Source organism: Agelaius phoeniceus, chromosome 7 (assembly GCF_051311805.1).
Source record: "Agelaius phoeniceus isolate bAgePho1 chromosome 7, bAgePho1.hap1, whole genome shotgun sequence".
Taxonomy (NCBI): Eukaryota; Metazoa; Chordata; class Aves; order Passeriformes; family Icteridae; genus Agelaius; species Agelaius phoeniceus.
The window spans coordinates 34,745,803-34,768,751 of NC_135271.1; the positions used below are offsets into that span (position 1 = coordinate 34,745,803).

General features: G+C 44.4%; 1 protein-coding gene across 4 annotated transcripts in view; it reads right to left on the reverse strand.

The window, feature by feature from the left end:
- Positions 1-22,949, reverse strand: part of LOC129122676 (unconventional myosin-X-like) — a 95,412-nt gene that overhangs the window by 51,127 nt on the left and 21,336 nt on the right. For 2 of the 4 annotated variants that reach the window (XM_077181519.1, XM_077181518.1), the window contains exons 3-13: positions 18,938-19,096; positions 15,129-15,316; positions 14,753-14,887; positions 10,609-10,733; positions 9,292-9,305; positions 8,715-8,799; positions 7,117-7,220; positions 5,664-5,793; positions 4,695-4,813; positions 961-1,107; positions 48-148 (exon numbers count right to left, since the gene is read on the reverse strand). In XM_077181519.1, the coding sequence (XP_077037634.1) occupies positions 48-148; positions 961-1,107; positions 4,695-4,813; positions 5,664-5,793; positions 7,117-7,220; positions 8,715-8,799; positions 9,292-9,305; positions 10,609-10,733; positions 14,753-14,887; positions 15,129-15,316; positions 18,938-19,096 (1,307 nt within the window). Of the gene's footprint in view, positions 1-47; positions 149-960; positions 1,108-3,767; positions 3,917-4,694; positions 4,814-5,663; positions 5,794-7,116; positions 7,221-8,714; positions 8,800-9,291; positions 9,306-10,608; positions 10,734-14,752; positions 14,888-15,128; positions 15,317-18,937; positions 19,097-22,949 lie in introns of those variants that run through there. The other 2 variants (XM_077181520.1, XM_077181521.1) reach the window with 2 other exon arrangements.

Consider the following 22,949-nt stretch of genomic DNA (forward strand, 5'->3'; position numbering starts at 1 on the left):
TCTACTACCCATGAAAGCAGTGGGGCCCCACTCCCACTGTTTGTCACCTGTTGTACTCCAGCTGCTCCAAGGAGAAGATGTGTTTGTTGAAATATTCCTGGAGTTTCTCATTTGCATAGTTAATGTTAAACTGCTCAAAACGATTCACCTGCAAGAAGAAACAATTATCAAATTTTACATTCTTGTTCCTTGAAATATTCCTGGAGTTTCTCATTTGCATAGTTAATGTTAAACTGCTCAAAACGATTTATCTGCAAGAAGAAACAATCATCAAATTTTACATTCTTGTTCCTGAGCTCTAAAAGAATCTATAGCAGCAAAAGGGAAGGTGCCAGGCTTGGAGTAAAGGCAGAGAACATAGTGGTGTCAGGTGGATATGAGGAGGACAGTATGGAGAGGTCCACTAGGAGAACAGCTTTTGTAGCCTGTGCAAGGTTAATTCAGTAAATCTAATTCATAGTAAAGCATGCCAAAGACAATTATGTTTCTCTTCTTGGAAGAAATAAATTCCCTAACTGTTAGGTCACAGGGCTTTATCTTCTATGAAATATCTGAGCAGTCACTCTATGACTGTTCAACATACATCCCACATCAGCTGTAGTTAGAAGCATCACATGCAGGATTCTCCACACAGTGCAAAACAGATGTAAACAAACAATGTACATGTAGGGTTTGGATAGTTGGTTTGCATACAAATAAAAAATTCTGTGTTGTCTATCACAGCAGATCTCCTTAGGGTCTGTATCACAAACCATACAGGCTTGAACATCAGCCTGTATGAATATGGCTGGCAGAAATGGGCAGCTAAATATATCTTCCTGCTTTCAGGGGAAAGTGGCAGGGTAGAGATTCCAGAATTCCCTATGCTATCCTTACCAGGATGCAAACCCACCAAAGTTTCTTCCAATATGCATCAACATCTCCAAAACCAACCCACCCCACAAAAAACAAAATCCTGACCTGAAAGTTCTCGAAGCCAAAGATATCCAGGATGCCCACAGACTTAAAGTTTTCCTTGCCTTTGATCTTTGTATTAATCTTGCTAATGAGCCATGAAAAACACTGGGAATAGAGTGCCATAGAGAGGGAGTCCCTGGAGTCAGCTGCCTGTAAATACAGAGAGAAAAAATGAGTCACAAAGAGAACAGAAGACATAAGGGCCACACGAATCTCTGTGGAACTTCAGGTTCCTCCACTCCTGTTCAGGTTTCTCAGCCCCTGTACTGGCTGTGTACAGTGCAGTATTTATTTTTAACAAGTTTTCAAATAGCCAGGCCACACACAGACAAGCCATAATCTTTGGGTAACTGCACTTGAGAGGGTGAAGGAAGTAACAAAATCAGTGACATTTTTTGGAACAAGTGCTGGGACAGGGAAGGTGGCAAAATACCTCCCAACTAAGCCCACAGGAGTAATTTGTATCACCTGAGCCAACATTTGCAGTGACAGGCAAGGTATCTCGGTTCAGTACCCCTAGCAGAGCTGTCAAATGGGTGTCTGCTCAGTTTTCAAAAAACTGGTAGGGCAGGATTTAATAGAATATTCTGTCATTAAGTTACCCTCAAAAATTCCCTTTCCAAAACATTCCTGCAAACAGCATTATCCTACTGGAATCCAATTAGGCTGGCCAACAGCCAGGACACATGCCCCAGAAGTTCATGGGTTGAAACTTTGCTGCAGTTGACCCAACATCCCATTCAGATACCATAACCAAGTGTCACACATGGGAAAAATAACTTAAATCTTATATTAACTTAAATTGCAATCACTAACAGGCAGTAGATAACTGAGTGTATGTAAGCATGTGGATGAACATCCAAAATCAAACTTCTGGTATCTCAAGCAAAAGCCTACTACCTGATAGTTGCACAAGGAATGGGCTGGTTGCATATTTTGATAACACTTGGACAAACAAAAGAGGCACACCTTAAATCTTCCAATTAATAAAGAGACATGAGACAGAACCACAAATTGGGAGTCTGATGTCATGTGCAGTCCTTCTGCACATACACTATTTAGAATGGGAAACCAGAGTTTAGGGTTCTGGAAAGACGAGAAGGCCAAAAATAAGGGTCCCTAACAAGAAGACATGATCTCAGAGGACAGAAAAAGGAGCCAGGAGAGAAGATGGCAAAGATCATGACTGGAACAAAGATGCTGGAAGGGGGGAAAGATCCTGGAGATCAGAAATATGGGGATAAATGTCAGGGTAGGCCCAAGGACTTTGGCTGGTAGTACTGAGACTGATAACTGCAACTGCACAATATAAACCCAGACAAGCTTTTGCCCAACCCTCTTGGACAAGCTGCAAACTCCCAACCGAGAAAAGGAGTTGACATCTAGAGAGTTCCAGAGAATGTAAGGCTGAGGGGCGAGCAAGCCAGTACATGAAATAATCAAGTAGGGTGAAAGCTGTAATCTTGTCATTTCGTAAATAAACTGCAGTAAATAGATTGCAGGTTGTTTCCCCTGTCTTGCCTGTGACACCAGCAGGGCAATTCCTTCAGTAGGCCAGACCAGCAATGACAAATACACCCGAGCCCCCTTCAGTTTTACAACCCTAAATAACATGAGCTCTTTGCTAATGGCACAGGTCAACTGTTTCTGATCCCTTCCAGTGTCTCACAAACTTCTGAGGCCCAGCCTGCCAGACCCTCCTTTTCACCCAACCACATTTCTCCTCCTTTCTCTTCCTTGGTACTATTTCCTCTTCAGCAGCTCAAAGCTGACACAGAATAACCTCCCTTCTGCACTAAAGAGAACATTTCAAAGCATGGGCACACACGCCTTTTCTGGCTATTTCTTCTTTCCATCAGATGATCTGCCTTATTGGTTGGGACTTAGAATGCCCTCAAGGCCATGCCTCTGTAGTGTATCTGGCTACACAGTAAGTTGGACACATTTTCCAGGAACAGGACCTCCCCATCCAGCTGTAAGCAAAGCCACTTTCCCCACAATATGGCTCAAATGAGATTCTCAAAGGCGCCTTTCATCCTGCCAGCTTTGCCTGCCTTTAGGCCAGTTCATCCTTCAGCCCACTGAAATGTCAAAGCTCAGATGGGTAATGAGCCCATTACATAATGAGAAATCCCCAGCAATGCTACCCCACCAGTGGGAATAGATGGGTGCAGCACTTAGGGCTTAGGCAGGAACAGCCTTTACAGGCCCAGTGTTGAGTGCAACAGGCTCACAGCTAAATGGCAGCATCCATTTGCTATCACAATTTTCTTGTAGCCTTGGTACTTCACTGGGCTCCAAGCAGTAAGTGTGGGGTCCAATACACACACATGTCAGGAACAGCTATACCAGCAGGGAAAGCTCTGTTCAGGGAGACTCTGTCAATCCTACAACTGCATGCCATTGCTGTGGACTGCATGAAGTGCCTCTGGTATTATCTGTTATCCAGCCTTACACACTGCTAGAGAAAGATGTGGCTTATTTAGAATTGACAGCTGAGAAAAAAACTGTGGTGTCTGATATTGAAAATATCTACCACAGACTACAGGCTGGAAAATATTTTTCACAAAATTTCACTGCAAAGAAAGGTCACAGACTATGCAGAAAAAGGAGACCGTTTCTGAAAGGCAAAGCTTTGTTTGTGATATATTAGCATGTGTGTCTACAGCAAGAAAATAAGCAACTACACTACCATAATGAGCACTGCTGAGACTTCAGCTTGAACACAGTGCCCAGTTAGGGGCACTCCACTTCTTAAAAGATGTGGGAAAACAGAGACAGAAGACAAAGAGATTTAGAAAATTACTTACAAGGAAGCACTGAAGGAACTGGATTGTTTAGCTTAGAAAAGAGAACACCACATGAAAAACTTCACAGAAGCCAAAGCTTGTAAGGTGGACAGCTGGGATGTCAAAGGTAATCTAAAATATGAGGAAAATCTTTTCAACTCCAGACTCCACTGCAGCTAAAGCAGGATACTTAAAGATGCTGTGAAATTCCTTCCATGGGAAATCTGAAGGAAAGTTAGACAGACATCCATCAGAGAGAGTCTAGTAACTCTGGCTTCTCTGCCAATGTAGGTGTTGGATTGATAACCCTCTGCAGTCTGTGCCAGCACATGATTTCCATTACAGATGTTCATTTTGCTATAACATGGGGCCTTTTCCATCCTAGTAATAGTACTCCCTGTCTTCCAGTGTCTTGCATTTTATTAATGACAGAGGATTTTCTACAGTTATCTGTGCATGGCCTAAAACACCAAGAGTGCCCTCAAGTGATCAGCAGCACCACAAGAGCTGCATATCAGTTTATGTGGTCCTCCTTTGTGGTTGTATGGATCCAGAAAGAAGCTGCTGTGGGGTAACAGCCCAACATCTGCCAGATATTTTGTGGGAATCGTGTGCCAGCTTTTACCTTCCAGTAAACACAGCACAGCCTGGAAGTTCTGCAGGTTAAAGCATGCACACATGCAATTACCACAAAACATCTGATGCACCATCTGCATGACACAAGTATGACCAGCTCCTGGTGAGTGAAGGTGACTTAAAACCAGTATTGTGCAGGTGAACTCCCCTGTAAAGCCTGAAAAGCAGAGTCAACACTGGGACCTGAGCTACCAATAAGGGCAAAATACCTGAGAAACAGGAGGCCCTAGGCTGGAATGGGTGACACAGAGGAAGACTCAGGACCTGGAAATGCAGAAGTGGCAGAAGTGGAAGCATACACTAGGACATTACCTGCTCCACAGTGAGAGGGGAGCTGATCTCTTCCCCACGCAGAATCATGGACCTCTGTGTCAGCACTTCAGAGAGCTGAAAGGCGTCCAAGCCCAGGAGGTCACTGGCAACATTCAGAACTAAAAGGAAGACACACGTTTTTCTCCTGCATGGATCCCCATCACTCATAGGGATATTTTTACAGCGTGGTCAGGAAATCCCAGGGACTTCTACAAAACAGGTGACTAAACTCCAGCACAAAACACACTCCCTCTTACTTGATTCTCCTGGGCATACCCAAGGCTGTAGGCTCACATACCCAGTCTGGGGCTCATATGCCCATTATAGAGCACAGTCAGGTTCTCATGTAAGTCAGCCTTCCTGCTGACAACAGGAAGAGCAAAACCATGGGCAATACTCAGCACCAGCAAAACACTGCATGAGAAGTTATGTTTTGTAAAAGCACAATACTGCAGTCTGAGCATGGGATTGCTAAACTTGGATGTTAAGAAGAAAGACAATTAACTTAAGACTTGAAACACTTGTAATACATTTTTATTGCTTCTGTCTGTTTTGGGACTTGCTTTGCAGACCATCTCAGATTAAATAACTGTAACAGAGTGCACACTAGCAACTGCTTCAAATGAAGATGGGGGAAAGGCTCTCACAGAGCACTTTTATCTCAAACTCCTTCCTGATCTATTTCTTCCATCTCTTTCAATTCAAAAGAGAAACTGTGAGGCTGTGGACTCAGTCTGAGAATACTGAGGAGCACAAATGGATCACAGGGCCACAGACCAACTAAATCCCACTGGTGCCCAGGGGCAATGCATCCTGTGGCAATGCTTCTGTAGAGTTCAACTACAGGGAACCTGCTGGTGAAGGTACTACAGACCAGCATAATAGAGAGAGAAAGGAATAGGGAGAGGGCTTTATTGGGCACCTTATGGGGTTTTGCATGGTCTACCAAGTTGCTAAGGTCCTACTTACCTGCTTTTGTTGTAATCTGGGCCCCACCAGCTGTCATGAATTCAACATTTCCCAAATGAAGTGTGCCAGAAAGAAGTTTGAAGATGTCTCTGATTTCTTCAGTGCTGAAGTCCACCACCTTCATGGCAGTCTGTGCAAAACCAAACAGCTAATGTTAGTGGTATGTGCAGCCAGGTACAATGCAACCACCGGAGCCAGGTCCAGTGTGTGTGAGATGTAAAACTCAGAATTACAGTCACCATGAATACAAATGAAATGGGATGGCACAGCACCTCTCTGAGCTATACATTTGTCAATGATCTTTACTGTCTCCCATTCTCTCTTACATTTACTCTATTGCCACCTAAGGCAGGTGGGCATTGTCCCCATCCTCAGGTTGCACTTTGCTGCCACCACTGACAGTCTGTCACAAGAAAGAGAATGTTTGTGTCTGTGTGAGGAAATCCTACCCTGAACACTGGCAGCACAGGTTACAGATGTTACTGGATGGCTTCCACATTCTCACTTATTTTCTTCCCTGAAGGATGGATCCATATAAGATACTTAATTTCCTCTGATCCACATAACCCCTTTAATTCATTCTCAGTACAGCAGATTTATGCAGCAAGATTTAAAACCAGGCTTTCAGCATTAAATGTTAGATGGTTGGAAAGAGATTATCAGATAATGAGGAAGTATGGCACATTCCCTCTTAATGCCTGCATGTGAGCCAGGGATTTTGGGGCATAAATTGACTTTGAGAGGTAGGGCCTAGTCTTCATGCATGCACCCTGTCAGTGGGGCACTCTGGGCTTCTAGCTCCCTTCTTTCCTCCAGCATCTCTTCAGCTGAAGAATAAATGCCATATTGCCATTGAAACTTCTGCTGTACAGGTGCCTCCCTCCCTTAAATCACACCTAACCAGGAGGTACTGAAATCCTAAGCTGACTCTACTCATCTTGCCTATCAGGTTTCACCGACATTATTAAAGCTTTCAGGCCAACAAGTGTTATCAAACAAAACATGAACTTGCACATTCATCCTGCTAATCCCTCAACCTCTGAAAAACAGGTGTCTTTTAAACCTCTGTGATATTTCAGAATAGGTGATTTGCCCAGGTGATATAACTTCACTAGAATATTTCTGGAGAACAGTACCTTCAGACCAAACTCTTCCCTTTCCAATGGTCAGTCTGAGGTTCCCAGAAGCAGAGAATCTAGGAGGCACCTAGATTCTGCTCCCCCAAATTTTCTATCATTCTAAATTATCACTCATATTGACTGTTTTCCAAATCCCCCCATTTTTGTACACTAAAGCAGCTTTTTGAGTCTTGTTTTAGCTGAGTTTTGGACTTGTTGAACACCAAATTTTAGCTTAAGGCAAATCAATTCTGCCTGTGAGATCTAGACCATGCAGCATGTTTACTCCATGAAACTGTGCCCAAAAGTTCAGGAGGAGTTAGGACTGGACTCACCATGACCTTCCTGAACATCTCTACATCATTCAGGTTCTCATCAGTCACACAGCCAGACTGGTTCAAGTAGCGATAAGTCTCTGGCTCACACAGGGAGAGGCTCTCTGCAACAGAAGAAAAAGAGGCAGGGGACAGACAACAATTTATTTAGCAACCAGTCCTTTAGTTCATAGAAGAGGAGGGTGGGAGGGTGTGCTGTAACAAAGCTTGCAAATGGTGTGCAAAGTAATTTAGAATAGTCAAATCCCAAGCTGCAGAGTCTCAGAAGAATATGTCAATACTGAATTGACTCAAGAAAAAAACTTTTAATTCTAGCTCCAAAGGTGTACAGAAAAATAGTCTTAACTGTATACATATGGTAATGACCTCTAAATTAGATATCATCATTTGACACAGAGTTCAGAGAGTCACAGTCAGATTTCTGAAGACATTCAGTGCTAAGCAGTAGTTAAAAACTGAGCATAGTTCACAAAACTAAATGTAAAACCAGAATTAGGTCTCTGTATATGTGCTGTGCACTTAAACACTATCTGCAGATTTGATCCCCCATTTTGTAAAGAATGTAGGAGAACTAAAAGATCAATGGAGAAAGGAGACAAGGATGATCAAGAGCCAAAACCACATTACAGATGGGAGGTGAAGCTGCCTGGGACACCAGCTTGGAGAAGTAGATGGGGAGGAATAGCAGAGATCTCCTGAAGACAGGAATCTGTTCTGTATGTTTTCCCTAAGCAATTGATAATAACCACGATCCCCACTATTTTCCTTTGCTTTAGACTGATCTCTGAATTGACCTAAGTAGCCATTCCTGCACGTACCCCCTAAAACTGAAATCCTACTCCCTTCTACTCTGTCAGGTCCAAATATTCCATCTGATTATCCTAACACACAGAAACCAAAAGCATAAAGAAATTCCCCAGGCCCTCAAAACCAGAGTACAACTGTAACATGTTCCTGCCTGCCTATCTGACCTCTCCAGAAACACCATCAGTGCTCAGCAATGCCTGGGACAGACACACACAAAAGTTGTTAGGGGGATGCTGCACTACAGGGAGGATTTGTCCACAGGCTGCAGCTGCCATTGTCTCTGTGTGCACTTTTTCAGACTCACCTCTCTTCTCCAGATACAGAGCTATAAACTCTTTGTTCAGACACAAGACATGTTTTATGTAGTACTCTAGTACCTTCACTACATCACTGATCTTTGTAATTCTTCTCTCTACTATTACCTATACTGAAAATTTGTTCCAAAAATATATCAGTCCATCCTTTGAGCTCCTTGAACAGCTCCCACCAGCAACTGAATCAAGACTCTTTACCCTTCCTCTGCCTCTAGCCAGTTCCATCACCTCATGACTTTGCACATAATTTTTTCTTCAGCAGAGAATGCCTAAAATCTTTTCTCATAAGGAATTTGTGTAATCCTCAGCCTCTTTCTCTTAACTCTCCTTTCTGTTTCCCACAAAATCACCATATGGCTGGCCAGATAGAAGCTACATATCAAGTACGTGAACTATCCATGCTCTAACTGACTTACACCTGCTTCACATGTTGGACTGGAAAGAGCACAAGAGACATATCCCAGAAAATGAAATTACCTTTCTCCTCCCCGCTCACACCAGCTAGCAGAGCATAAAAGATGTGGTAATTCCGCTCCCCAGGGTTCTGATGTACCACCCTGTTCTGAAACAAAGAATACAAGAGTAGCCAGCAGGAAAAGATCAGACTTGTGGTTGCAAAGACCAAGAGAGGTCCAGAACACAGGTAAATCTCCAGGGCCAATGCACAAGAGGGGTTTCTTGCTATTTAATGATGGTTTTGTCTAAGTAAATTCTACACCAAGATCTTTGTGGCTGTGCAACTGAGCATACACATTAACAAACTGAACTTTGTCAGCTCTGGCCCTGCTCCTCAGTGAATTCCTGACTCCAAAGTAAACTACATCCAATCAGAGATGCCTGCTTTTGGAGTTGTACCCCATATGCTTCTCTGTGGAGCTACGTTTCCAGGTACTTCTCTCTCTCTTCCTCAGCTGGGACAGTTGCAGTAGTAACAGCTCAGGAGCTGATGTCTACATGCTGCAGTGCAGACAGCCTCATCCAGGAACTGATCTGGCACTGCCACACCTTCTCTGAGGAGAGGGCTCACCCAGCACTCAGTGGAGGTGATACCTACCTTTTCCAGTAAATCTGAATAGCAGGTTAAGGAAAAACCATCCAAGTGACAGAAGCACAGATTTCTTGATGATAGGCAAAAAATCTTCTAGAAACATTGGGATGAACCCTACAACCAGCAACAAATCATTAAATAACTGACACTTTGTAAAGCCAGTAGAGTGGTGCTAAACATCATGTTAGATCATCCTCTCTATTCACTGTCCAAGGAGGTATAATGTGCCAAAGAGACATTTAAAAGGGCAGGGCCAGGTAGAGCATAGATAACCTAACAAAATATGAGCCACATTAGGGACACCTAGGAAGATTAGAGGCCACTCTTATCTGAAATCCTGCATTGCACACAGCAAGTCTTGCATCAGTTCTCAGTGCTCTTGCAGGAGACCACTATCTTAAATCTCCTGACAGCACAAAAAGCAGAGGCCAAACAATCCAAGCCTGTCATTTACAACAGCAGTAAATTCATCTGGCTGCTCCTCCAGAGCCAATTGGTGTGGTTTGCAGTCAGCAGCAGCTTTGAACATACATCAGGAAATGTAGCCAGGGCAGCTTTACCTCCCTCATGGAGACAAAAGATGTGTCAAAGCCTTTGGGACAGGAGTACCCGGCCATACTGGGAAGAAAGTCATCATGGCTCAACACAGTTTGACTATATCCAGTCTTCACTGTCCTTCTTGTCCCTGGAACAGGCTCCCCACAGAAGTGGTCACATCACCAAGCTCATCAGAGTACAAAGAGCATCTGGACAGTGTTCATAAGTCATATGATTTCATTTTAGGTAGTCTTGAGAGGAACAGGGAGTTGGACTTAATGATCCTTATGGGTCCTTCCCAGCTTGAAATATTCTTTGATTCTATGACTAGGGTTCCAAGGCCCACTGAAGATGGCAGCCCATAACATTCTCTTCTGCACCCAAATATTTTGCAGAATTTATTTATTCTTACTTTGGTCTCATTTTTCTCAATCACAAATTCATGATGGTAGAGCTAAGATAAGTGAACAATTTTATGTGGAGCAAACAGAATGTAATCAACCTAGGGGATCCTCCACGGTAGACAATTCCAGGGCTTTAAGTACCGAGTGTTAAGATGAATGAAGTGAAAAGTCTAATGCAGTACTGAGAGAAAAGGTTCCCAGAGTTAGGTGCTGCAGAGCCACAAAACAAACACTTATTCCCTGTTTAAGTTGCAAATTTGCCCACTGTTGTAAATTGACTTTGAAGAACTTTGATGAGGGATTTCCTGACCTACACTGAGCTCGTCCTGGTCTTTGCTCACTCAATCCAAATCCATTTCTGGTGCACTGCAGAAAAGGATACAATCAGTGACTCGGCCTCCCTGGATGTGCCCATGTTGAGAGAAGTGCAGCTGGATGAACTTGCCAAAGCGGCTGGAGTTGTTGTTATAAACTGTCTTGGCATTTCCAAAGGCCTCCAGAATGGGGCTGTAGAAACAAGGCAATGAAGATATGATTAGTGATGGGATACGATTAAAACGAGTCTTTTGACATTTGCATGCTGTGTTCTGCCCCAAGAGATTTATTTGTTACAGCACCAGCCTGGACAAGCACAAGAGCTCAAGGGAAAGGAAGGATGGCAAGAGCAATTTAACATGCTGCTAGATAAATGTTAAACCTTTGGGATTGCAGTTAATTAAATCAGTCTCCAGTCTGTATGGGCAGCTGGTGCTCACACTGTCAAGGGCATTCCCCACCAAGTGTGGCTTGAGGAAATGAAAGGTGGCAAGAGCCAGGCTGTGTCCTCAATACAGCACATCCCATGAATGCAAGTGTACTTTTTCAAGGATTTTCAGAAGCATCAGACATATATGGCAAACACTCTGTAGCTTTAAACCACATACTTCTATATTCATTCTACATTTTTTCATTCTGCCTTTGATAAACTATCTCTTAAAATTACAGGAAAACATCTTCAAACTAACAAAACAATTTCTTTGTTATTTAAATTTCATACTGGAACACACAAGCCCTTGTTACCTAAATCTTGCTTAGGCTGATATAAGCTACATGGTTTCCAAGTAGAGGGACTATAGACACACTATAGATTTGGAAATTACATTCTAAGAGAGTATCATCATCCACTTCAGGTCAAAAAAAATAGGGCAAAAAAATATATCACCAAACATCAGACCAGCCATTAATTGAAGAATTTTGTCTGCTGTTCGCCTTCTCATCTTCAGGAAAAAACAGTTAAAATGCTTGGTACTTGCTTCTCAGAACAGTACAAGGGAAAAGCCTAAACCACTCAAACTGACACACAGAATCCAGGATTAAAATATTTATTTCTGCAATTAAGCCAATTCTAAAATAATCTGAAGGGCTGACAAGCAAGGAATCACAGAGGTGCTATAAGAACAGCCTGTATGTTTTCATGTCTAATTTTAAAACATACATAGTTTTAAACAAAAGTTATTGCTGTTATTACCCTGAGAAATACTGGCTTTTAAACATCTCCACAGATCTATTGTGCAGTCCCACTGGAGACTGGGGCAGATATGGGATTATTCACAAATTAGTAAATACAGCATAAAAAATAACCACAACTAGAGATACCCTGAAGTTTGCAGAAGGTTTCAGACCCTGCAAGTGTTAGCTAAGGGAGGGCTGTGCTTAATGAAATAGTCAACAACCTTCAGGAAAATCCAGGCAGTATTTTCCTAACACCTCTTGAAACAATCACTGTCAAGTGACAAGGATAGAAATGAAAATTCCTCTGTTACAACACACTACAACCATTGAAATGCCAGTTAGAGAAATCTGGGTGTGCAGATCAGGGAAGTTTCTTGCCCTGGAGAATCTGAACTCCAAGACCCACACCTCTGAAACAAGTATGCAAATAAGGACATTGCACAGAAATATCCACACCACTGCCATGAATCAACAAAATTAACAGAGACAGACAGGAAAAGGGACAACAGGGTTATATGACCACCACAGATGCAGTGAGAGTGCAGGAGCCAGCTGGCCAATCTTTATGGCTCTAAATCATGCTAAATGATATAAGAAAATCACAAGGAAATATCTTTATAGTTCAGTTTGGCAATGGGCTCACACACACGAGTGCAAAGTCTTTCAGGCTTAGGAGGGGAAATAAGCAGGAGGGTGCCTGAGCAGTTGCAAGGCAGAGGGTGGGGTGAGCTGGAATGGCCAGGAATGAGGGCAGGGGCCCTGGGCTGAGCAAATGGCCCCCGTGCCAGCAGCACATCACAGTGTGGCACCTGAGGCAGAAGTGCACTGCAAGGGGGAGCAGCACATCCAGAAGGTGATGCTGGCCACTCGCTGGGTGTGGGCAGGATGCACTCCAGCCTTCAAAACAATGGGAACCAGTTTCAGCGGGGCAGCAGAAAGAGAAGTCTGGAGTTCATAAATACTGCACCATATGCAGCTCAGGATTCTGATGAACAGTTGAAGACAAAAAGATTTGAAGAGTTGGGGGGTGAATAGCAGGAAAGGTGGTTATGCTGTCAGCAGTGGCACCCAACATGGAGAAGGGAGCTTCAGAGTGAAGCAAGCAAGAAAAAAAGCTGAAAGTTAGCAGAATTTTTAATGAACTGATGGATATTTTCAAGAAAGGAGACAAAATCAACAGTGCCAAAGGAGTTTTGAGAGCCTGATTTGTGAGAAATACACCAAGTTGGAGAAATACACCAACACAGGCAAATCATAGAAAGCTGATGAACACTTTGTTTGCAATGCTGTATGAAACTGAGAAAGAATCCCGTGTTATTCCTTGGTATGTGCTGGGCTGCAAGCATGAAAATCCACCATAAGTGAGCCTGAGGAGGGCCAATGTCAGAGCAAGTGCAGCTGAACTCCAAACACATGAGGCAGGGTCCATAGGAGAAGCAGCAGCAGCTTCTGGGTCTGGGCCAGGCCTTCAGCTTCTTGTCTTCAGAGAAAGGTGACAAATCAGATTCTATTGCATTCACACTGCAATAGTTCATGTAGCACTAGAGATGTACACAGAACAGGTTGTGATCTCTAACTTCACTCCAGCTCACAGCTGTGGCATCTTACAGACTCAGGGATCACCTACCCACCATCATAAGCTCTCTGATCACTGTCAAGTTATCACTTCACTGCTAATAGTGCTTGAGCCTTCTAAGCCGCTTGCCTTAAAGCAGATTTTGCAGATCTTAAGTCATGACTGTGCTGCTCTTCAGAGCTTTGTCCAATTTGCCTCCATGCCTGCTAAGACCTGCACACCTGCAAAGGATAAATCATCCAACAACAGTCTCTGGAACACCAAGTCCAAGGGCAGCAGCCCTTCTGCTCAAGGCTGCTCTGCTTTACAAGGACCTAAAACCCACAGTGCTCTCACAGCTGCCTCCTCTGGAAGTTTCTGCAAATATCACAGACTCCATCTGGGACTAATCTGCAGGCTCAGCCTTGACAGTACCAAACTGCAGGACCAGCCAGCAAGGTCCTTCAGCCACAGGCAAGACAGTCAGGAAATTTTAATGTAATTTGTTTAATATAATTCGGGTACTAAGGAAAACAAGGACACAAACAACAAAACAGATGTATCTTTCCTGCCTCTTCCCCAGGCTTACCTGATGTCAAACACCTACTGTCCTCCGTTTCTTAGCCTCAGCTTTCTTTTATAACTCAGGTTACATTCACTCCCTCAAAATTTCCCCCAGCATTGCAGCACAGGAGCCTGGGGTCACACTCAGGACTTCTTCTCTCTGTCATTCTTTGCTTCCTTATTTTCTCTGCTGCTCTCTGCCTCTTACTAGTTTTCCTCAGCCACACTTTTCTTCTTCAGGTTTTGCAGATACGTTTTCCTTTCATGTCTCTGTTCCAGTAGGTCACCTGTGGGCTATGGTCCCTCAGGGGTGTCAGGACCTCTTCTGGCATTAAGTATTTTCCCTGAAATGTGTCTCCATTCCCTCACTGCTGCCAGCTTCTCTCTCAAACACATTTGATTCAGGCGCTTCTCTGCCTGCCTGATGCCTCATCAGGGTTTAGGTGGGTGGTGGTTGTTCCCTGGTGCCAGCTCCCATGGATGGTTCTCCATGAAATCACTTGCCAGGACAGCAGGAGAGCTGCCAGGTTGCCCGTGGGACTCCTGAGGGCAAGACAAACCAGGAGGCTGGGGGAAAGCAGGGGCTCATGGAGGAAACCAGGACTATGACAGAGACTCTCTGTGAGGACAGCTACAGTTGAGAGCTAGAGCATTAATTCTCCAGCTTAGGAGACACATCCCACATTACTGTTGGAAAGAAGCCTGATTCATCCATGGACAGCTGGGAGAGCAGCCAGGGTGAGACATCCCAGCAAGACAGCAACCTTCGTGTTTCCCTGGTGTGATATCATTCAGCTCTGTCATCCTCTCTACCAGGTCTGGCTCCATCCCTGCCAGAAGGCAGAGCCCCCCAAAGGCAGGGCCCCCCAAAAGCAGGCTGACCCAGCACTCTGGGTGCCCATGGGGGTGACTGTACCTGCTTTCCAGGATGGCTTCTTCCACATGAGTGCTCTTCTCAGACACAGGGGCCCCAAGGGAGGTCTGGCTCATGGCTGACAGGAATTTCAGGAGCAACTTGGTGCTCTCAGTCTTTCCAGCTCCACTTTCTCCACTGTTAAGAAAAAACACACATTTCATTCACAAATCCAGGACAGCCAGAGCTGATGACCATCCTACCCGCGGCACAGAAGTGATCTCTGGGAACAAACATGTGACATCTCCGCTGTGACAAGCAGGGATCAGGCAAAGGCAGGGAGGGTGGTGTGGGTACTCAGGCAGATGTCAATGCAAATGGAACGGCAGGAGCAAGGCGTGTCATGCAGCCGTGGAGAAGCTGGTTGTCCATCTCTAACCTGATGAGAACACACTGGCTGTCATGACGCTTCCACAAGCAGCAGTAGCACTCGTTAGCGGTGGCGAAGATGTGGGGAGGCAGCTCACCCAGGCGGTGCTGTCTGTACAGCTCCATGGCATCCACACCGTACAGACCAGGGATGGCTCTGTAGGGATTTACTGATGCCAGGATGGAGCCAATGTTTGTCTACGGGGAAAAAACAAAACACAGAAAGAAAATGAAGCAAGCTCCTGGGGGAAAAAAAAAAATCACAACAAAGCCAGACCCTGAAATAAGTCATGGCGAAGGAGAAAGCCTAAATAAGGACACTGAGCTTCAGCAGAGAGCTGCACAGTTTGGCAAAGATGTCCAACCCCAGAGAAGGAGCTGTACAGCTGGGTATGGATGGGGCAATCTGAATTTTGCTGCTTTATAATATAACATTCTTATCCTATTATCCTTGTTAAATTAAGCTTACACAATTAAAAAACATGAAGCCATCTTCATACCCAGCTACTTTGCACTGTGCTTGAAGCTGAGCAGCAGAGCCAGGACTGAAAGAGTGTCAGGAGATACCTTCAATGCCACAGTCCTAAGCAAAGGGGGCTTGGCAGGGTTCAAGAACCTCCTGAAGAGAGTTGGAGCACAAACACACACACACTACACACATGTGCAAAGAACCACTAAAGCATATAATTTTTCTTCTGCTGAAAAAATGCTGTTTGGTGCAGCTTAAATAATTTGGTAAACCAAATCAAAATTGACAGCTGAAGATAAAGCTCCAGAATTCAAGTCAAAACATTTCTGTATTTTTTAAACCTTTTATTTTGAAAATATTTATTTTGAAAATCTCACAGTCCAAAAAAGGAGGTAGCAAGACTTAAAATAAAATACCCAGACAACAACATTGAATTTCAAATGTATTATTTTGTGTAGTGAGAAGGAAATTAATTTTGCTTTTTGGGGCATGACTTTTTCGGTTCAGCCAACCAGCTCAAATCCAGTTATTCTCAGAGCTGCAGTTCAGAGCAATGGTGCCACCTCTCTCCTAATGATGGCTTTGTAATATGGTCAACATCCATGCTGCTGGTGTGCTGGCCTCCCTCACAGGGACATCTTGGACTGCCCTACTCAAGGAACACCCATTCTCAGCAGACATGACCAAACAAACACTTAGACTGCTGCAGGAGGTGCCAAGCTCTGTGGTCAGGGACAACATCTAGCATTAGCTCCATACCATGAACTAACTACAAGTCACCCATCAGATATAAAAGCACTTGAATGTATCTACTGGAGAAGCTGTAAATTAAACAAGTGGTCACAAGGAAGACTCATCAGGCAAAATGAAATCTGAGCCTATAGCAATGCCAAGCTCTGAAGCCAGAAGCCAGACTGATAAGATGCTGTAGTCACCAAACTATTTAAAACTCATTTTTTAAAGCAGCACTCAGAGATCATTGTGGGAGGGAAAATCACCTAGGACAAATTGCATTATCAGTATAAACACACTATCATGGATCAAGTCCTGAGGACCTTCTAACAGGGACCTTTGTGGGCAGAAATATAATTAATTGGTAATGAAAGCAATAAGAAGCAGATGATCTTTGGCCAGAGAGGTGGAGAGAAAGAGAGAGAGCGAGAGAAGAAAGCATTGAGCGTTAAAACATGAATTGGGGAAAAGCATTGTACAGGCAGCAGAGGAACAGGCATTGTCCAGAGACTACAGGACATTTCTATGTCCTTCACAGCATCTCTTCTCAGATGTTTCAGTTTGCATTTTCAATTGTAGTTTCACTAGGAACAGAGCTCCTTTCCAGAACTTCTTCCAGTACAGCCATCTCTTTCAAAGGTGTTCCTAGAAAACTTTTCCACCACCCAGCTGCAGTCTCCTCATCACATGCATTCCCTTATAGACAATTTCTATCCATAATTTTTAATGGCAGTAAAACCATGTACATAGCAGCTACTCTATCAGCAAAGTAATTGCCCCCAAAAAACTCTCCAGAGCAGGACAAGCCACATGTGGCAAGTCTACTTCTCAGGACAAGAAATCCTACTTGGATGGTTAGGCATGGCTTTCCTAAGGACAGCACAAAATGTGGCAGTACAGCCCCTGGCTCATTTCTGCATCACTCTCATTATGTTTGGTCTACTTTTATTAAGAATACAGGAATTGTAAGAATGAAGAGGGAAAATGCAGGTTGTTGCTGTGCTCACATAATTTCCTTCAACAGTTGGGTAGAGCTTGAGTAGTATTTATCTGGAAAACAAAAGGTACTGTTGAACTTGTCAGTATTACTGTAGTAAATTAATTATGGGTGCCAGAGCAGTCTAGATATACTGCTACCTACACTCCCTGATCAAAAAGAATCCCCTTTAGGAGCTCATGGTGGGGTTAATAATCCTACACTGAGGGGTTCTTCCCAGTGCTGAGCATGTTACAGAGGTCAGGCCCCTTCATACATCTCCAAAAATTTCAGACCTGAGATGCACATCTGAGATTCATGCATGATGCAAAGGCAAAAAATGAGGTGTAAAGGTGCTAAACTTTAACACCTTTATGCAGAGATGGAGAAGGCACAGAACTAATGCTGAATAAGAGAAGGAATGACACATCAGAGCTAGCTGAAAGGCTTAAGGAGGTACAGCTGCTATGACACTGCTGGTGTTGTGGCATTTCTGGTGCAAGGCACAGACTGAAAAGGAAGAGAATCCTGCATTCCATTTTAAGGTGTGAGGAAGAAGAAACAGGAGGAATATGCCCAAATGGGGTCACAAGCTACACAAACACATAGCATGTGTCAAACACAGGACAAGAAGAGCAGCAAGGATATGGGCCATCAAAATAATGTCTGCATGTGGCTACTGTCATAGGGTCACAAGGCTGTGTTGACAGACAGACAAACGTGTCTACAGGCTAAAAAAATAAAAAAGAAAAGAAAAAGAATTTACAGTCTCCTCTGCATCCAGCACAGGAGGTGGTTCAGAAACAGGGTCACTTTACTGATAATTTACTGGAATACAGGTGCATATGGTTTGGTTGCCTTGATAACGGTTGCTATGCAACACAGACAGAGATTTTCTTTTTTTCTGTCATATTCTGAAAACTCTGTGTGCACATAGCATGGACAAGCAAGGTAAGACAGTCTTTGCAATCTATCTTCCTTGCTCTCTCCAAGTCCTAGCAGAGCACTGCCATCCCAGCAGTTCAGGAATGTCTTGTCCCAGGTGTGCTTTTTCTCACAAGTCCCTTTCCTAACACTTGTCTCCTTCCTGAGAGGGAAATCAGGAGATGCTGTGAGCATTCATTCATCTGTGCAAGGAGAGCAAAGCAATCAAAAAAAAAAAAAAAAAAACCAACAAAAAACCAAAAGGCACAACTGCATGTAAAAGCAGAAGAGTTGGGCAACAGGTTTGCATCCCCCTAGTTTTGTTAGGCAGTATCACATGTCTGGCTCAGGAGGGATACTCAGCAACCCCCTGTGTCCATTGCATCTTCCAGTCTGCTTGGCCCTAAAAACCATGGAACAGCCATAATGGGGAACCTGGGGAATGTGAATGACAGCTCATCAAACATGGATGCTCACAGAGGATACAGAGCTCTGCAATTACCACAAAGCTCAGAGGTGAACATTCAAGTTCCTCCATAGAGGCAAAGAGGCCCCTCTGATAAGGTTAGGATCTCACAGGGATGATGGAGCTGGCAAGGCAGGAAATCCCCTCCAGTTCCTATCCTCAAGAGACAAGGATAACATCAGTACTTCACATGCAAATTAGCAGCCCTGAAGCTAAACAAAAACCATTAAGGCAAAAGGGAAGAGCACTTACATAGATGTTACCCTGCTGGTAGCGCTGGTGAAGGTTAAGCAGGATGGCAGCTTCATGCAGATCTCCCAGCATGGACATGTCTTCCACCCCATCAATGCTGGTCTGGTGCATGGGTAAGACCTTTTCTCTGGACAGGGTGGCTTTGGGGTACTGGAACACCTGGGAGAATGGGGAAAAGGACAAATAGTCTAATGACACCTGGGCACATGGTCTGATTTCCTACCAGAAATGTACACCTTTATATTTTGGCACTGGAAAAGGAAATTAATAAAACACAGATCTGCTCCCTACTTTTACAGTAACCCTTCCATTCCTGTTCCTACATATTTGAGACCTCTGGCCAGAAACTATACAGCACACTCCCTTCTTCTGCTACACAGTCAATCTCTCACTTTCACCACTGATGGGGACAAATCAACACAAGGTTACTTAATTTCCCCTTAACAGAAGCAGGGCACCAGCCTCCAGCTGCTAGGCTAGACAGGTATTACACACTGCACTCATGACTGTGAATAATGATGGCAGCTGCTCCCAAGAGACCAGGAACAGTCTTTCACAAAAAACACAGGTGAGATCATGTCTTTGACCATGGGGAAGGAGAGGAAAAGCTAATTCACATTGCAAGTTTGGCCCTGCACTCTCCATAGCAGCAGCCAGAGAGCATCTGGAAGAGTTTGTCATCTCAAGAGCAAAGGAAAGCAAAGCACATGAGAAGCCAAATAAAGTAGTGACATTCTCTCTGTGTGATGACACATATGTGTATGATACAGCTTTCAAAATATTTGTACAGTGACACCTATTAACTTCTATCACTGCTCTAGGAAGTGCTCATCTCTCTGTGCAGTTGCACTCATCTTGTTTCAATTGCAGCATCCTTCTTCCTGCTGGAGCTTTCTCCTCCTCAATAACCCACTCTTCAGTTATCAGGTCATCTCCTTCACTCCCTTGAGATTATGTGACTGTTCCCTTCCACCACATGCACATCCCAGCCCTCCTTTCCTCCTCCTCAAGCACGATGCTGGCATTTCACGCAAGTTATTTCAGTTGCTTCCCACTCTTGGATTCAGCCATGTGCCATCTCCCACCCAGCATCCAAAGCTGTGCTAGATGGTAAGACCCAAAGAGAGACAGATGGGAGACTTCATATAGGCATCCTGGAGAAGGAAACTGGTCCACAGTAACCCCACCAAAGAATCTTGTGCTTTTCCTCTCCTGGGGCTCTGGTCTCTACCTCATTTCCACCCCTGCTTGTCAGCCCTCCTGAGTGCCAGGGAGAAACTGATGGGCTCCATAGAGAACCAGCTCTAATCTGTAGCGTTACCCTAAGTGGTGTCTCCTGCCCACCTCCTTGGATGCTCAGGCTGCTGTCTGTGCTGGGGAGAGGCCGTCCCTGCAGCTGCAGGCTGCAGACAGAATGAGGTCACCCAGCCCCCTGCAGTGAGCCACCCCTGCCAGTCCCTGCAGGGCGCTCACACTGCAGCACACTGCAGGTGCTCACCCCCAGGCTCAGTGCAGGGCAGCAGTAACCCAGCACAGCATCCCCTACAAACCACCACGATGCACAGCATCCCCTACAAACCACCACGATGCACAGCCACAAGGGCAGTTCTGGGAGGGAGCTGGGGAGGAGAAGTTGGCTCAGTCCTTCAGGTGTGTTTGCCCCATTTCTCACCAGTCACACCTGTGTGGCAAGAACTACTCGGCCTCTTCCACTGGCAGGCTCCTTCACAGCAAACTTCTTTCACCAGCCAGGAATTTTGTGTATTTTTTTCAAAAATTTCAAAAATTCAATTTCAAATTTTTAAAAAGAAAATTCAAAAATTTCAAATTTTTTTCAAAAAATTTTGTGTATTTTTTATTTTTTTCAAAAATACACAGTTTGCGTTCATGATCAGTGTAAAACAAAGCCCAGTCCTGCAAAAACGCTCTCTCCAGGCCTCTCCACACCAGTTCTGCTGCTGGGTGTCAGAGAGGTCTGACTGTCAGCAGAAGGACCTTCACTCTGCAAGCATGACCCTAAAAAAAGAAAAACTTTTTTTTTTCTTCTTAGAGAAGAGACCTCAGGCACTTTCACCAGAAAACTGAGGGAGCAGAAAGGGAGAATGGTACAATTAAATTCAGGAGAGAGTACAAGCTGCAGATGTACAACATCTGGACTCTCAGGAACAAAATCAGTACAGCACTTTCAAACTAGGAGGCAGCAAATGACCCTGGCTCTCTCTTGTCCGCTGACTTACACAAAATTTGGAATAGGACAAGTGAAAAACAGCATGACGTGATCTTCCCTTATATCTGCCTGGTACTTACTCATCTACTACTGCTCTGTCAGCACTTGCAGCCATTTGGGCCAGAAGAGAAACATTAAGAAAACATTAAGACAAAAAGCTGAGCGGACAAGTGTCCTAAAAGATATCAGGAGCTGGCAGTACCTGTGCCCAGAGGCTGCCATGCACGAAAAGTGATGGGTCAGAGCTCATTTCCTGCTTCTTGATGACAACATGGCAGGAAATGGAACCCTGAAGAGGAAGAGGGGTCCTAAATACACAAGTAAATTATTAGTAGGGTTTAGAAACTCACGTTATACCTGTCTTGAGCCACTTGACAGGGGCCTCCAGCCCAACTGAGGTTTGGGAGGTGATGGCTCTGTGCCTCTGGAAGACACTTATGACATGTGGGAGAGTTTTCAGGTCATCCCTGGCACTGGAAGAAAGCTGAGTTTTCATTTGTTCTCTGCCCTCCAGGGGCAGAGTCTCTGTATCACCAAAAGGCTGCAAGGATCACCCATGCTCCTGGACACAGACACATGTCCCAAGACTGTCAAAGTGAGTTTCTTCAAGGAGCTCAGAGGTTTGAGACACAAACAGGATGATGCTCCATCCTCAGAGTCCCCATAAGGAAGCTTTTGTTATCCCACTGCTCACCCCTGGATGCTTCCAGCAATCTGCAGGAGAGCAATTTCAAGGATCCTCCTCCATCATCCTGTTCCAGGAAGGGTATGCCAGGCTGGTGTTTAGCACTACTGAGCTGAATATGACAGCTGATTTTTCCTGAAGCAAGTAAGAACTCAGGCAAACTGATCTCAGAAAAGTTGCCCCCAGAATATCTCTTTTTTAACAAGCTAATATATAAAACACAAAGTTATAGGTGTTAATAAGCAGATCTTTATTTTTGGGAAGGAAAATAATCAGCTTTAAGTCTAATAGGCACCTCACAGCCAAAGATTTCTACTTTCTTACCAGTGATAAACTCAATTTGCCTCAAATTTAGGCCAAAGTGAGGGTCAAATGACCCTGACTCTCTCCAAGGCCCTGCAATGGTCAGGAATAAAGCAAAATCTGGGCAGCAAACAAGCCAAGATGAGGCTTGCCAGTGCTGCTCACCAGGCTCAGCAAGGGAGAAATTATTCCTTTTCAAACTCAATTCCATCCATTAGTGCCATCCTGAGCACACAAGCAAAGCTCCCACCTGGCATCCAAGTTATATTTATCCATAAAGCATTTGGCTGTTTTGTCTGGATCGTGCTTTCCAATCTTGTGTTTCACAAGCAAAGCTCCTCCTTTCCTCCCAGGAAGTCACATTTCTGATGCATTTACTGCCTGAGGTGTTTTTAAGGAAGTGAAAACAAATGACAAAAGCTTTGAAGCATGACTGGACTTCTTACCTCAGAGCTGCAAGAGCTGCAGGGATGCTGGGCCAGAGCAAACACGAGGACAATAGATTTGGGGGTGCTAAAAATCAGAGGGGTCAACTGCCCCACCCAACCCAAAGTGAAGACATTCATCAGAGTCCTTATCCAGGGTAGGAGTGCCAGTCTCTCCTAGAGGTGTGAAGCAATGAATGTGGCAGGTGAGGGAAGCACACAGGACAGCTCTTGTGGGTGGCACTGAGCAAAGAAAGCCCTTTAATGATCACCATGAGCTTTTACTGCACAAGCCATAAAGCACATGCTCCTCCAGCCTAGTGGTTTCTTGTTTCATGGAAGAAAAAAACCCAAACCCAGCTTTTTTTCTTC